This window comes from Morone saxatilis, unplaced genomic scaffold (genome assembly GCF_004916995.1).
Source record: "Morone saxatilis isolate NCDOM2014 unplaced genomic scaffold, NCSU_SB_2.0 Contig8, whole genome shotgun sequence".
NCBI lineage: Eukaryota > Metazoa > Chordata > Actinopteri > Moronidae > Morone > Morone saxatilis.
The window spans coordinates 21,557,848-21,571,466 of record NW_023340257.1 but is presented as its reverse complement, the minus strand read 5'-3'; the positions used below and the strand labels follow the sequence as shown (position 1 = coordinate 21,571,466).

At 38.3% G+C, this 13,619-nt stretch overlaps 1 protein-coding gene across 1 annotated transcript; it reads left to right on the top strand.

Moving 5' to 3' along the window:
- trpc4b (transient receptor potential cation channel, subfamily C, member 4b) lies at positions 1-10,026 on the top strand. Its single transcript, XM_035680222.1, is given in 12 exon segments — positions 1-93; positions 513-915; positions 1,973-2,491; positions 6,437-6,773; positions 7,014-7,153; positions 7,332-7,648; positions 7,753-7,948; positions 8,051-8,242; positions 8,528-8,569; positions 8,668-8,757; positions 8,859-9,324; positions 9,327-10,026. Coding segments are annotated over 11 exon segments (2,697 nt in total). The 5' UTR covers positions 1-93; positions 513-537; the 3' UTR covers positions 9,347-10,026.
- Positions 10,027-13,619: the final 3,593 nt, after the last annotated feature.

The following is a 13,619-nucleotide window of genomic DNA, read 5'->3' as shown; positions in this document are numbered from 1 at the left end:
GTGATAAGATGAGGATCCGACCAGTTTCCTCTCTGACAGCCGCAGCCTCTGGTTCTCCGTCGAGTGGTTCATGAGTAAATCACAAGTAGAAAGGTAAAGTTTCAGTGTTTCTTTTGTGTTAGATTCGTTTATATGTGATTAATTAGGCCTACATTTATAATCGAAATTGTCTCTTTTAGTCACCTGCCGTCAACTATCAATGGTTTTCTTTCTTACAAAAATGTTTAAGTTTACTCAGATTTCAGATCATGTTGTAACTATTTTAGATTTGCATAGGAAGAGTGTTTACAGTTAAACAGTAACGTGTTTTAACAATATCTTGATTTGAATACTGAAATACATAATCGCAAGAAATATTATTATAAATTAATGCTGAATTAAAATGCATTTTCCAAATGAGTGTGAAAATAGGTGATAAAATTACTTATTATTTTTTAGTTCTGTCTGAAACATCAGCCCTGAAACTTGATCTCACTTCCCCTCCTGTCTTGTTCTTTCTTATTCATTATCAGTTGAGACTGTGATGCTGTAGCAGCAATGTCACAGCTGTATTACAGGAAAACCGACAACTCCTCTTACAGGGACCGCATCCCTCTGAGGATCGTGCGGGCTGAATCTGAGCTCTCTGCCTTGGAGAGGGCCTACCTGGGGGCTGTTGAAAAGGGGGACTATGCCAGTGTGAAACAAGCCCTGGAGGAGGCTGAGATCTACTTCAGGATCAACATCAATTGCATCGACCCCCTGGGACGCACAGCCCTGCTCATTGCCATTGAAAATGAGAACCTGGAGATCATTGAGCTGCTGCTCAGCTATAATGTATATGTGGGTGATGCACTGCTACATGCCATCCGTAAAGAAGTGGTGGGGGCTGTGGAGCTGCTGCTCAACCACAAGAAGCCACGTGGGGAGAAACAGGTACTGTAGATCCATGTAGATTCATTTCTCACGTTCCCACAGGTGGTTCTCTTATAGGCTTTTAAGGTTGTGCTTTATTGCAAACCTGTGTAGCTTCAATCAGTTTCATTTTTGTGCATTCACAAAACTTATTCTAAGCTTTTTTGCTTCTGCAACAGAACCAACCTGCCCACACAATTATGCCTCATTTGATGACTGCACTGTATACTGTATATTTGTATTTGTCACTAACTGTGTACATAGTTTCCAGTTTTCCTTTGTGGAGGTACTGATATCGCTGACCATGGTTAAGTTTGGGCAAAAGTGCCTTACTGTCAGCTACAATTCCAGTTAGGCTTAGAAAAAAAGAGCTAGTGGGCACAAGTACAGTATGTGACACCTTTTAATCTGCTTTAATGGGAAACATTGTTAACTGTCCTGGTTAGCAACAAGTGAGACACTGTGGCAGATTTATAAATTCATTATCATCAGTTAGCCTAATATTAGATTATTTAATTTGTCTTCCATGAATCAATTTCACCCCTTACAGCAACAACCAACTTGCAGAGGTGCTTTCCTCTGTGTCTTGTTTCAGGCACGGCTGTTTATTTTAGGAATCCAACTCTTATTTTCTGCTGAAAAGCTTCAGCACTGATACTCTTTGATGTGCTGCTGTGGGTATTTTTGCCACAGCTTTGACAAAAAAAGCCATTCTCCGTGGTTTGCAAATCAGGCACTTTGATAAAGCCCCCCAGTTGCTTGACATCTTTCTACATTTGCTTTTCGATGCTGTAATGGACTTGGGTTTATTCTGTGAAGAGAAGGAAAAAGAAAAAAACAACCAGGAAGATATGTTGAGGCCAGCTGAACCACAAGCCATTAGCTGTGTGCTTGCTGTTAGATAAGATGTTTAGAGACCCAGGACAGATGAAATTTGATCCATTTAAGCCAGTTCTTTTCATTCCTGTCAGGGTTAGAAGCTGCTTAAGAAGTGTTCTTTTGTGAACTAACTGATAAAACTGTACTGTGAATTTTCATGTCTGTTCATTTGTCTGTCCTCTCTTGGCTTTTTGAAAAGGTTCCACCAATTCTGCTGGACAAACAGTTTTCAGACTTCACCCCAGACATCACTCCAATCATCCTTGCAGCCCACACCAACAACTATGAGATAATCAAACTTCTTGTGCAGCGAGGTGTCTCCATACCTCAGCCACATGCTGTGCGCTGCAACTGCGTAGAGTGTGTGTCCAGTTCAGACGTGGACGGCCTTCGTCATTCGCGCTCTCGTCTTAACATCTACAAGGCCCTTGCCAGCCCATCACTCATTGCCCTCTCCAGTGAGGATCCTTTCCTCACAGCTTTTCAACTCAGCTGGGAGCTGAAGGAGCTCAGCACGGTGGAGAATGAGTTCAAGTCAGAGTACGAGGAGCTGTCGCGTATGTGTCAACAATTTGCAAAGAACCTCTTGGACCAGACCAGAAGCTCCAAAGAGTTGGAAATAATTCTCAACTACCGTGACGACATCAACCCTTTGCTGGATGAGAATGGTAATGATCTGGCCCGACTGAAGCTGGCTATCAAATACTGCCAGAAGGAGGTAAGGTCTTTGTTGATTAGGATATGCTCTTTGTCAGATGACTGCTGTGGCCTACAGCGATACAACAACAGTTTCTTTCTGCATGTCTTCATGGTGAAAAAGATAACACAAGTGAAGAAAAGTAATTTGTCTTGGTAGCACTGGTACTCATGGAGAGTGAGTTGTTGCTGTATTAAACCCAAGTACAAGCACAACAAGGAATAAGTATTAAATTCTTTGAACAACATGGAGTGGATAACAAGAATGGTGCCAAGATAAGCTGCAAATGGCTTGAGATGGGTGGAGATGTCCTTTGGGAGTTTAGAACAACATGTAATTGTCAGGCTGGCTCTTAGCAATGCATTACAGTAGCTCTCTCAGACAGTCCCATGACAATTAGATAATTGGGGATAATGATGGAATAAGTGATGGCCATTTCCTGAAATACATACTCATAATATTTTAATTAGGGAGGGAACCTTTTACACTCTTTTTTAACATTTTCTTTAGAACATTTATCCCCTGGATAAAATGTCAACTTTTGTCATTTGTTATGGAATAATGCCTCTAAAAAATTTGCACATTGCAATCACACCATAACAATAAGGATCAGCAATCATTTTGAGAATTACTTATAAAGTTTATAATGGATTATATCTGTATATATGTATAAACGTTGCATTGATTTTTGCTTAACACAGCATTCGGTGACAACAATGAAAGTATAACCTAGTAAAAAATTTAATTTACTGCGTGTATGCAAGTAAAAGAAAGGTCAGGATTGTTTTCTTTCATCTTTTGTTGTTTACTGCGTAACAAGCTACAATATAAAGTACAGACAGAGTTTCAGCGTGTTTCTTCTATTTGTTTCACTCACTAAAGAGACTGCTCATAGCTTTTGGGTCTTGTTTGTAAACAGCAATTGCGTAGTATTTGCAGAGTTAAAGGCTAATACCACCTGTGCACTTCTCATCTTCTATATTCAGATTTAGTCTTGGTCTTGAGCTTTTAAGAGTTTTTCCATGCAGTTTTCAGTGGCTCAGTGGCTATTGGTGTATTGAAGAAGATTTCTTTGCTTGAATTCAGACTGCATTTTACATTGATCATGTACTACATACACTACTACTGCCACTACTACTACTACTACTACTACTACTACTACTACTGCTAACAATAATAATAATAATAATAACAACAGAAACAACAGGACCTGGTCCTATAGAGTGCTGCACATGCTATGATCGGAACACACACATTACAAAAAGAAAAAAACTGTTAAAAATGTAACACTAGACAAAATTGGACACTGGTGGCTCTAAAAATAGAAGCAAGATGTCACTGTTTGATCACAAGTATAATATCAGAAGAGAGGACAGTCTGATTTTAGTCTGACATTAATTTCTGACATTAATTTCTTCTTGGACTTGAAGTGAGTTTTGACCTTCTTGACACACGGATGCTTTAGGACCCAACTTGACTTGAGCTTTGGAAACGGACATGATCAGTTTTGGACCAGTAAAATCCTAGGGCAGTAATAAATACAACAAGGCAAGCCTTTGTTATTCATCTTGCATGATTACACATTTGGCCTAAATAGCTCTAATCAAGAAACGAACAAAGAGCTTAATGGTTTCTCCACATTTATGCTTGTGTTTTGAAGAACGGTAATAATTGCTCTAGTGCAGCTGTACACTAATAGTAGCAATTGTTAATGTGCTAGTTCTTATAGTTAGTTCATGCATTTTGATGATCACAGTTGTTTTTCATTTCATGAAAAATCACGAGGACTATTGATTGTTTTTATGTAGTACTTTAAATTATGAGAATTAGTGTGTTATTCATGCCCCAACTATGATTGTAGTCAGTGGATTTGCTAGTGTAAAATTGGACAACTTTAATAACTTTAGTCATGTGTGATTACATCTATGATTGACCTAAAGTTAAAGATTTTCCTCCTTTTATTGTCCTATGTACGGAAGCCGAGAACGGCCATGGATTTTTTTTTTTATGCACTGTTATATCGTGATAACGACTTATTATCTTGTTATCTCGAGATAACAAAGATCGTTTTCTCGAGATACACTAATTAATCAATAATGTGTTCGTCTTGATTTCAACCCCTACGAAGAGCTGTCCCTAATGGCACACTAACGGTAAATTGTAGATCTTAGCTGTTAGTCCTAGCGGCTACAGCACAGTGGCTACGTTCGTGCAACTCTTGTACCAAAGTTTGCTTTTCTCGTTATACCGACGAATTAATTAGTTCGCTTATCGTCGACATCACAAACACGATTCTTATCCCATGTCCGTGATAACGAATTAAATTAATAATCGTGTTCCATCTTCCGACTCTTAAAACCTCAATCGATAGATGTTCCGTCAGCCACTGGGCTGAGGTATCCGACCCGTAAGTACCGGACAGCATGTTCTCCGTGGGCAGCGCATTAGTTTAGCAAGTAAAGACGAACACATTTATTAATCTCGTTATCACCGAGAAACACAAAATTTTTTCTCGAGATAAAGATATTTAATAGTCGTTATCACGAGATAACAAAATCCATGGCCGTTCTCGGCTTCCGTACCTATGAGCCAGGGCCACAAACATTATTTTTATTCTGATAGTCCTCTGTTACAACAGATGGTTTATATTTGGGTGACAAGCATAGTGTGGAAAAAGTAGGAATCCTTTTTTGGATTACAAATTTGATAGCCCTTAAATTTTACAATGTATTATTAGACACATTTAAATATTTAAAGACACAAGAACACTTTAAAAAGAGCATGTTGCATAGTTTTCATTTCACGATACTATATTGAGGGAGTTGACCACTATTTGGATTAGATTGGAAGATGAGCGAAACCACGTACTCCCAACAATAGGTAGTAAGTAAGAAAAATGAATATAGGAGTGTTGATTGTTTGTCCTGCCCTTCCCTAACTGCAAAGAAGTGGCGATTGAGAGGTTGTTGTGTGCTGCCACTATAATATGTTGCCATTGTCCATTTGTCTATTTGAGCAAAGAACCAGACAAAAAAAAAGTCATCGTTAAGCTGGTTTGCCATTTTGGCACCAAAGTGGTTACAGAGTTTTAATGGACTGCACAGACCACCAGCACTTACGGAATGTTATTAGTGGCAACATTTCCCTGTAATGTATTCGGTAAAGATTTGTTCTGTTCTTGTTCTGCCTTCTGCACTCAGTCACATATCAGATAATGTGTTATTGTATATTTAAGTGCAAAACGTGGTCTAGTCTTTTATTAAAAAATCACATTGCTGTATGAGTAGTGTTTCCATGTACAGCGTGCATGTAAGTAACATAAATATGTATGAATGTACCTTAGGACATAATTAATACTTGTTTTTGAAGGGCAGAGTGGTGTGGCATGTGGATGGGCCGATTTTCACCTTCTAAAAATGTCCTCAGACAAAATCTGGTCCTGCCAGATGCCACCTTTTGCCTCCAGTCATGTTATGGCAAGTCAACATCTCACAAGGACAGATAGAGAACATTAAAGATGTCAGATTCTGCACTGATAGATGACCTCATCACCCACAATTTAATGTTATATAGTACCATAATGGGGATCCATTTGGCTGTAACTTGGTTAAGTTGAAATCAACTTTCATCACTAGCCGCAGATGTCCAGCAGATGCTTATATCAAATCTCACAGGGCAGATAAACAGATTTGACAATCACTTTTTAACCGAGGATCAGCAAAATGTTTGCCCACTTGTGGGTTAGCAACGTCTGTTACCAGTGTATATTAAGCAAATGAGAAATAGAGAAAAAATAGAGAAGAAATGTTTTGTGTATGTTTTTATGTACTGTTTGCAGGTCAGGGATGGGGAAGTTTAGGTATAATGGCCTTTTTTCTAATTTGTCCATCATTGTCTGAATGGATTTCTAAGACCAAGTGGTAAATAAAGGAGAGTTTAGTTAACATGTTTTTCTCTTTCTTTCAGTTTGTTGCTCAGCCCAACTGTCAGCAGCTGCTGGCGTCTCGGTGGTACGATGAGTTCCCAGGCTGGAGGAGGCGTCACTGGGCAGGAAAGTTTGTCACATGTATCTTCATTGGCCTCCTCTTCCCACTGTTATCCTTCTTCTACCTGATCTCTCCAAAGAGCCGCTATGGCTTGTTCATCCGTAAGCCCTTCATCAAGTTCATCTGTCACACTGCTTCCTACCTGACCTTCCTCTTCCTGCTCCTCTTGGCCTCACAGCACATAGACCCTGCAGACCCGCACATTCAGGGCCCACCACCCACCACTGTGGAATGGATGATCCTGCCCTGGGTGCTTGGTAACAACAAACACACACACACACACAAACACACACACACACGCCACGTCATGTTATCATACACTGTTGTACATCTATACACTGTAGTCACACACGTCTGTATGAGTGTCAAACAAAGGTGACCATGGCCCTATGTATCCTATACTGTATGATCTGGTTGGCTGTTTGTCACATTTCCTGTGGAACTATATTTGAGTGACAAATGACAAATTACCTCTGTTGTTTGCTCATTTCTCCAAGGCTTCATATGGACTGAGATCAAACAGATGTGGGACAGTGGTTTCCAAGACTATATGGATGACTGGTGGAACTTAATGGACTTTATAATGAACTCCTTGTACCTTGCAACCATTTCGCTGAAGATTGTTGCCTATGTAAAGGTACTCTACATTTTGCTACGCAAGGTGGTTGACAGCCACTGAAAATTTAAATAAATGATATCTCTGTATATTCTTGTTTTTATCAGTAGAAAATTCAACTTGTGTGCTGGAAAACTTGAAATATTCCAGAATCAGTTTCTCATTTTCATTGTTCTTTTATTATTTATTTTTTTAACAGTACAGTGGGAATAAACCCAGATGCAGCTGGGAAATGTGGCACCCAACTTTGGTGGCAGAGGCATTGTTTGCCATCGCCAACATCTTCAGCTCCTTGCGCCTCATCTGTCTTTTCACTGCCAACTCCCATCTGGGCCCCTTACAGATCTCACTGGGCCGCATGCTCCTGGACATCCTCAAGTTCCTCTTCATCTACTGTCTAGTGTTGTTAGCCTTTGCCAATGGCCTCAACCAGCTCTATTATTATTATGATGAAAAGATAGAGGATAATAAATGCAAGGGTATTCGCTGTAGCCAACAAAACAACGCCTTCTCAACGCAAGTTCTTAAATAAATTGTCCCTGACAAATCTGCATTGTTAATAATTAATATGTTTGTTTTTCAGCAGCGCATAATGTGATGTATGGTTGTTTGCTTTTCAGGCTGTTCGAGACGCTGCAGTCCTTATTTTGGTCTGTATTTGGCCTGATTTCTCTCTATGTGACCAATGTGGAACCGGATCATAGATTCACTGAGTTTGTGGGCACTACCATGTTCGGCACGTACAACGTCATCTCCCTGGTAGTGCTTCTGAACATGCTAATTGCAATGATGAACAACTCCTACCAGCACATTGCTGTGAGTGGTGTAGCTTACCTATTTTATAGTTTTACCACACTAATTTGTCTTGCAGTCCTTTGCAGAAGGTTTTTATTAATTGCTATTTGTTTTGCTTTTCAGGATCACGCTGATATAGAGTGGAAATTTGCAAGAACAAAATTATGGATGAGCTATTTTGAAGAAGGGGGAACTTTGCCATCTCCATTTAATATAATACCTAGTCCAAAGTCTATTTATTATGTAATTGGATGGATAAAGACACAATTGTTTAAGAGACAAAGCTTAAGACTTGAAACCTTCGAAACTTTGGGGGTAAGGATTTTCCAAAGATTTGCTTTGATATGTGTTGTCACCACTGCACTTCATACATTTTCAATGCCTGTCTGGTATTGTAGCCTCAAAGCGAGCGGCTCCAAAAGAATTAAGAGTAAATTAAATTACCTGTTCTATTCAGAAATGAATTAGGCACCAAGTTAATGTATCTTGAAAGACCTCTTATTGAAAAATTGCAAGTACTGAAAGGACAATTCAACCCACCATTGCAAACATAAATAATGTGTTGCTTTGTTAATGGACCTTTTTTGTTTGTAATTGTAGAGACGAGCAGCCGAAAATGTAAGAGTAAACCATGAGTATCAGGTAGTAATTTGTTCTCAACAATATACTGTAAAGTTTTGATGTTTTTGAATTAGATTAAACTTTATTGCCCTATTAAAAATAATTTGCATTTTTTTTAGGAAGTTTTGAGGAACCTTGTGAAGCGGTATGTGGCTGCAATGATCAGAGATGCAAAGACAGCGGAAGGGTTGACAGAAGAAAATTTTAAGGTATTATTTAGTTATACAATATTGGAACCTTGATTACTGATTTTTTTTATTACTGTGTCATCTCTGCTATTGTTTAATCTCTGTTTCTCAATAATTGATAGGAGCTTAAGCAGGATATCTCCAGCTTCCGCTATGAAGTCCTGGGAATGATGAAGGGTAAACCTCAAGGGGTGGTTGCAGGTAACGTTGCAAGCTCCACCTTGGCTTACCCTGGAAACTCATTCAAATATTCTCCAAAATTCCCTACTGATGATCCTCAACAGAAGCTGTATGTATTTGATGTAACCACCACCACCTTGCAGAGCGGAGCTGCAATCACCACCAGCTCTGTGGGCTCTAACAGGCAAGCCAGTGGTTCAGTTGTTCTGTCCAGTACAAGACAGCCTCACAATGAGCTATCCATAGAGGTCACAGATGCTGGGTCCCTCCATAGGCGGAGCAGACCCCCCTCTCAGAATTGTGATGAAATACATTCATTGTCAGAGGAAGATACGTTGGGATCTGCTGGACAAAACAAAGAACAACTTCAGACCGAGAAAGAGATTGTGGAAATCTTACAGGAAGTGGAGAAGGACATTCAGGAGATTGAACATTCTTGCAAAGAGCATTCCAAGGAAGTGAAAAATGGGCCAAAAAAATATAAAAATTAATCTGCAACTGAGAGATGTTAATCATGTTAGTGAGTTTTCAACAGTTAAGATTTAATTTTCATTCATTCATCTACTAGTTGTAAAATAGTCCATGGTAAACAGTCCTGTAGTTAAATATATTCTGTTTAAATAACCATGTATCTTGCAATGTATATAATGGCATAATTATATGTTATCTCATTATATTACATGCAGTCGCCTCTGATTGATAGAGGATACACAACAATACTGGGTGAGGATTGACCGCAGTGAGTGCTGACTTGATGCTCAGGGAATTTTGAAGCAATTTAGTAATTCATGTTTTACCTTGAGCATTTAATTCCAAAGAGCCCTGAGACCCTGCTGCTTTTCCTCTCCTCTTCCACCATCTTACTATAATTATGCAAAAGAATCATAAATCTTTGTCTATAGAAAAAGTATTACTCCTCATATGCGGGCGCCTATGCTAAGTCACACATTTGTGTCAACATCTCATTTAATCCAACATTACCAATCTAACCTGTGTAGAGTGAGAGGGAAAGTTTTACTCCTTCTTCTGCAAAAGAGGCTTGCAATGAGATTTGTTGCAGGATTTAATCCTCACATGTGCGCCATATACTATACCCACCAGGCATAAAGGCCCCCTTGTGATTTGTTTGTTGCTGTGCAATTTTGTAACTTGTAATGTAATGAAATTACTCTGCAATTAAATAAAAGAGAATGCTAATTCAAAAAGCAGTGTTTTTTACTTTTTTCAAAATTAATTTACAAGACAACATGTTCTCCCCTCTTAGCTTGGTGTACTCTTACTCTTACTCTTTAGTGCATACTAGATGACACAACAACAGAGAAGAAAACTTGCATTATTTGGCCTATGTCTTGATTTGCCTTACTGCTGGCATCTTGTCTCTCATCTTGTTTACTGGAGAAAAGAGAAAAGTAAATAATTACTTTGCTTTGTTACCTTCTTTCTGGCTGTATATACAGTGGCCCCTCTAACATAGTGCACTAGATACACAGTTTACATGCATCCTCCTTCTGAGGGATTTTTCTCTTGTACTTTGTGACCTGTGGAGAAGCATTCCTGGAGGCTTGTGCTAATTTAATCCATTATTCATATCCTACCTGATCAGCTATAAAGGGACTCTGCCATTAGTATGAATTGTAAATTCATTTTGACCCTTTTCTAGTAAACAGATTGCTTCTACACAACTTTCCTCTACTTAACTATATTTGCCATTACTTCAGTTTTGTCTCACAATTAAAGAGCAGTGATATAATGTAATGACAGTAAGTTAATCTTAAAACCTGTTTTTATGTACAATGTTGAGATATTGTATGTAGCTTGAATGGGCCTATTTCTATTTTGTGCTATTTTAAACTTCAACATATACTTACTGCTCAAAAGAATATATATTTGATAACATTAAAATGCTGCTTACATGTTAATGCATCACTAATAATGATACAATAATAAAATAATATAACTCTGAAAGTGGCCATTGTTTTGCCTCTGTGATAATTTAACACTTAATGCTGATTATGTTATTTGTAATTATTTGATGATTCTGTGTTAATAGAAGAATTATTATTAACTTGTGTAAAAGGCTTCTACTTCACAGGCATCAAGCACCCTCTAGTGATGTCAAAGCATGTAAGTGTTGTGGGCTAAACAAAGATATGTAAACAATGTCATCACTGTTACAGACTGCACCACGGGACTCTTAAAGGGGAAAATTTCTAAGCCTGTGCAGAACATGTGATGAAGGTGCCATAAGGTGCTTAAATAATGTAACGCTGGTTACCTTCATCCTATAATAAGACAAGGAGCGCAACTGCCGATGGCTGTAAGAAAGACAATTTGGCATGCAGATGAGAGGGCACTAATTGCCAGTGTGCTATCGGTTAAGCTATTGTGCCACTATGTCATGTGTGCCTACCTTCGCTGCCCCCTGATTAAAGACATAGGCCTAACTCCTAACAGCTTTTGACCTGCAATCACTAACACTGACCACGTTTATTTGAGGTACAGTAACTGTATTATTGCTATAAGCTTAATTGTAGTAGCTGTTATGTGTCAGTTTTATCAGTGTTATTCTAATGATGTCTGGTTACTATACTATGTATTTGCACAGATATTCAATTTTCACACCTTCATAGCTTGAATCTGCAAGCAACCTGGGGTGCTGGATGAAGTCTTTGGGTTTCTGTTACCATAGCAGCCGAGAGCAAGTCACACTATCTTTAGAAAACCAATCAACAGACTTTTGGTCTTTGTACTATATCTGAAGATCTCGCTCTGTTTTCATTTCTGTCACATTTTTTTTCCTTTAATCCACTCAAAATGAGCTTTCTAGCAAGACACAAAGAGAAGAAACTGTACTTGGGACCAAAACTTACTTTGCCTGTTCTTTGTGACACAAGGAGTGTTTGTGCCAGTGTGTGTGAAAGTGACTAATTCAGACTGTGTTCTGATTCAAAGTGTAAAAGCCACGCTGCATTTAATTATCACTGTAGTGAAGTAATGGGTGCCATTATTTCCCAGAGCAAGCAAGTATGGAGTTTTTAGTTTAAAAATTGGCTGCTCAATGGAATGTTGGGAATGTAAAGTTAATGTATTCCAGTCTTTGGGATTTTAGATGAAAAGCCTGGGTAGGGATTTTAATGCGTAAGTGCTTTTCTAAAGGCCTTGACTAATCAAGTTTGTGAGAGGCTTGCTGCCTTTAGAGTATCAGCTTTTTAATTGACATGTGGTTTGCTGAATGGTTCATTTTCTGACATTTTTTCTACTATCAGGCTCACTGGTTAAACCTACACATAATACACAAGCCGAAGCAGAGCCACTGGTTTTCGGTCTCAAATCATTGGTGTAGCATTGGATCCTGCTGTGTCTTTTCCCCTTTTTTTTTTACAATCCAGTGACTTAGCTGACCCGGGGAACATTACTTTCCTACTAACATTTGGAACATCTGGCTAGCCAGAAGGTTGAACAACATGTGGCAAAATGAATGGTGTAAAGTAATGCCACTTGGGTATGCTATGAATAACATTACCCATTGGTAGTTTAACAACAGCTACACTTCAGAACTAATGATGTGTAAATGACTTAAACCAAATGATACAGTATTTTAATATTATAAACCAATTGCATGGGTAATTTTGCTTAGTAGTAAAGGGAAGTAATTAAGTCTGTTTGTTTTTGCAGAAACAAAAAAAAAAGTTAATATGTTAAATATGTTTGACATGTGTGTTCATGCTGTTTATAAATTGCAACTCATTATTATTTCCTTTTAGTCCTGTCCAAGTTTGAGCTGTTTCACAGACAGTTATCTTGCTTTGTCTGTGTCTGTACCCCCAAGATATGAAACATGAAAGTACAAATGCCCGCGTGGTGTTAGTTCTTACGTTATACAACAATCAATTTGAGAGTTTGACATATAGATTCGGTTTTGTGGCTTTGAAAGGTCGGTGTGTGACTCACAAGAATGCATGACAATACATGTGACAACATGATAAAAGTAGTTTGATATTCAGGTTTATTTAGTAAGGAAACAAATGCACGTCTTTAGATTTATAACACTAACGTTCATAGCTCAGACTTTCTCAGAGTATTTGGGTTCTTGGCTTGATAGAAAGTCTTTCTTAGTTCAAATAATCATTCACCTCAGTTTTTATTTTAAAATTATTATGTGAAAATAGTATCCATGTAAAACAGTGGTGCTGTGAAAGTCGCTGCCTGCATTCCCTCCCACCACTAGGTGGAGCAAACTACATTCTGAAAGATTTATACAGTCAGTGCTCTGGCATTTCTTCAGAGTAGAGATTATGTAATTCTTTCTTTGTTAGCGGTCCAAATAATTCACTATCCCATCTGCTTATTATATGTCTCTCTTACTGTGGCTCTTAGCTTCAGGGCTCCAAAAAAATGACTTTAGTAGCAGAATACTGAGAAGTATTTACTGCAGCAATTTGTCAAAGACCTAATATTGAGCCTTAAAACCTTGAATTTTTAAACAGAAAGTGTGTTTATATGTCCAGATAATTTTACTTATTTTCAATTCCATGCAATCAGCTGTTTATCAAAGATTGTCTTTGTGCTAGAGCTGTGAGGTGACTTTAAAAACGTCTAAAATACTTAAATAAAGAAGCCTAGAACTTATACTGCATAAAAGACAAATGGCAAAAAAAAGACAAAACATTTTGTAAATGTGGTGGTGGTCTTGTAAAAAATGG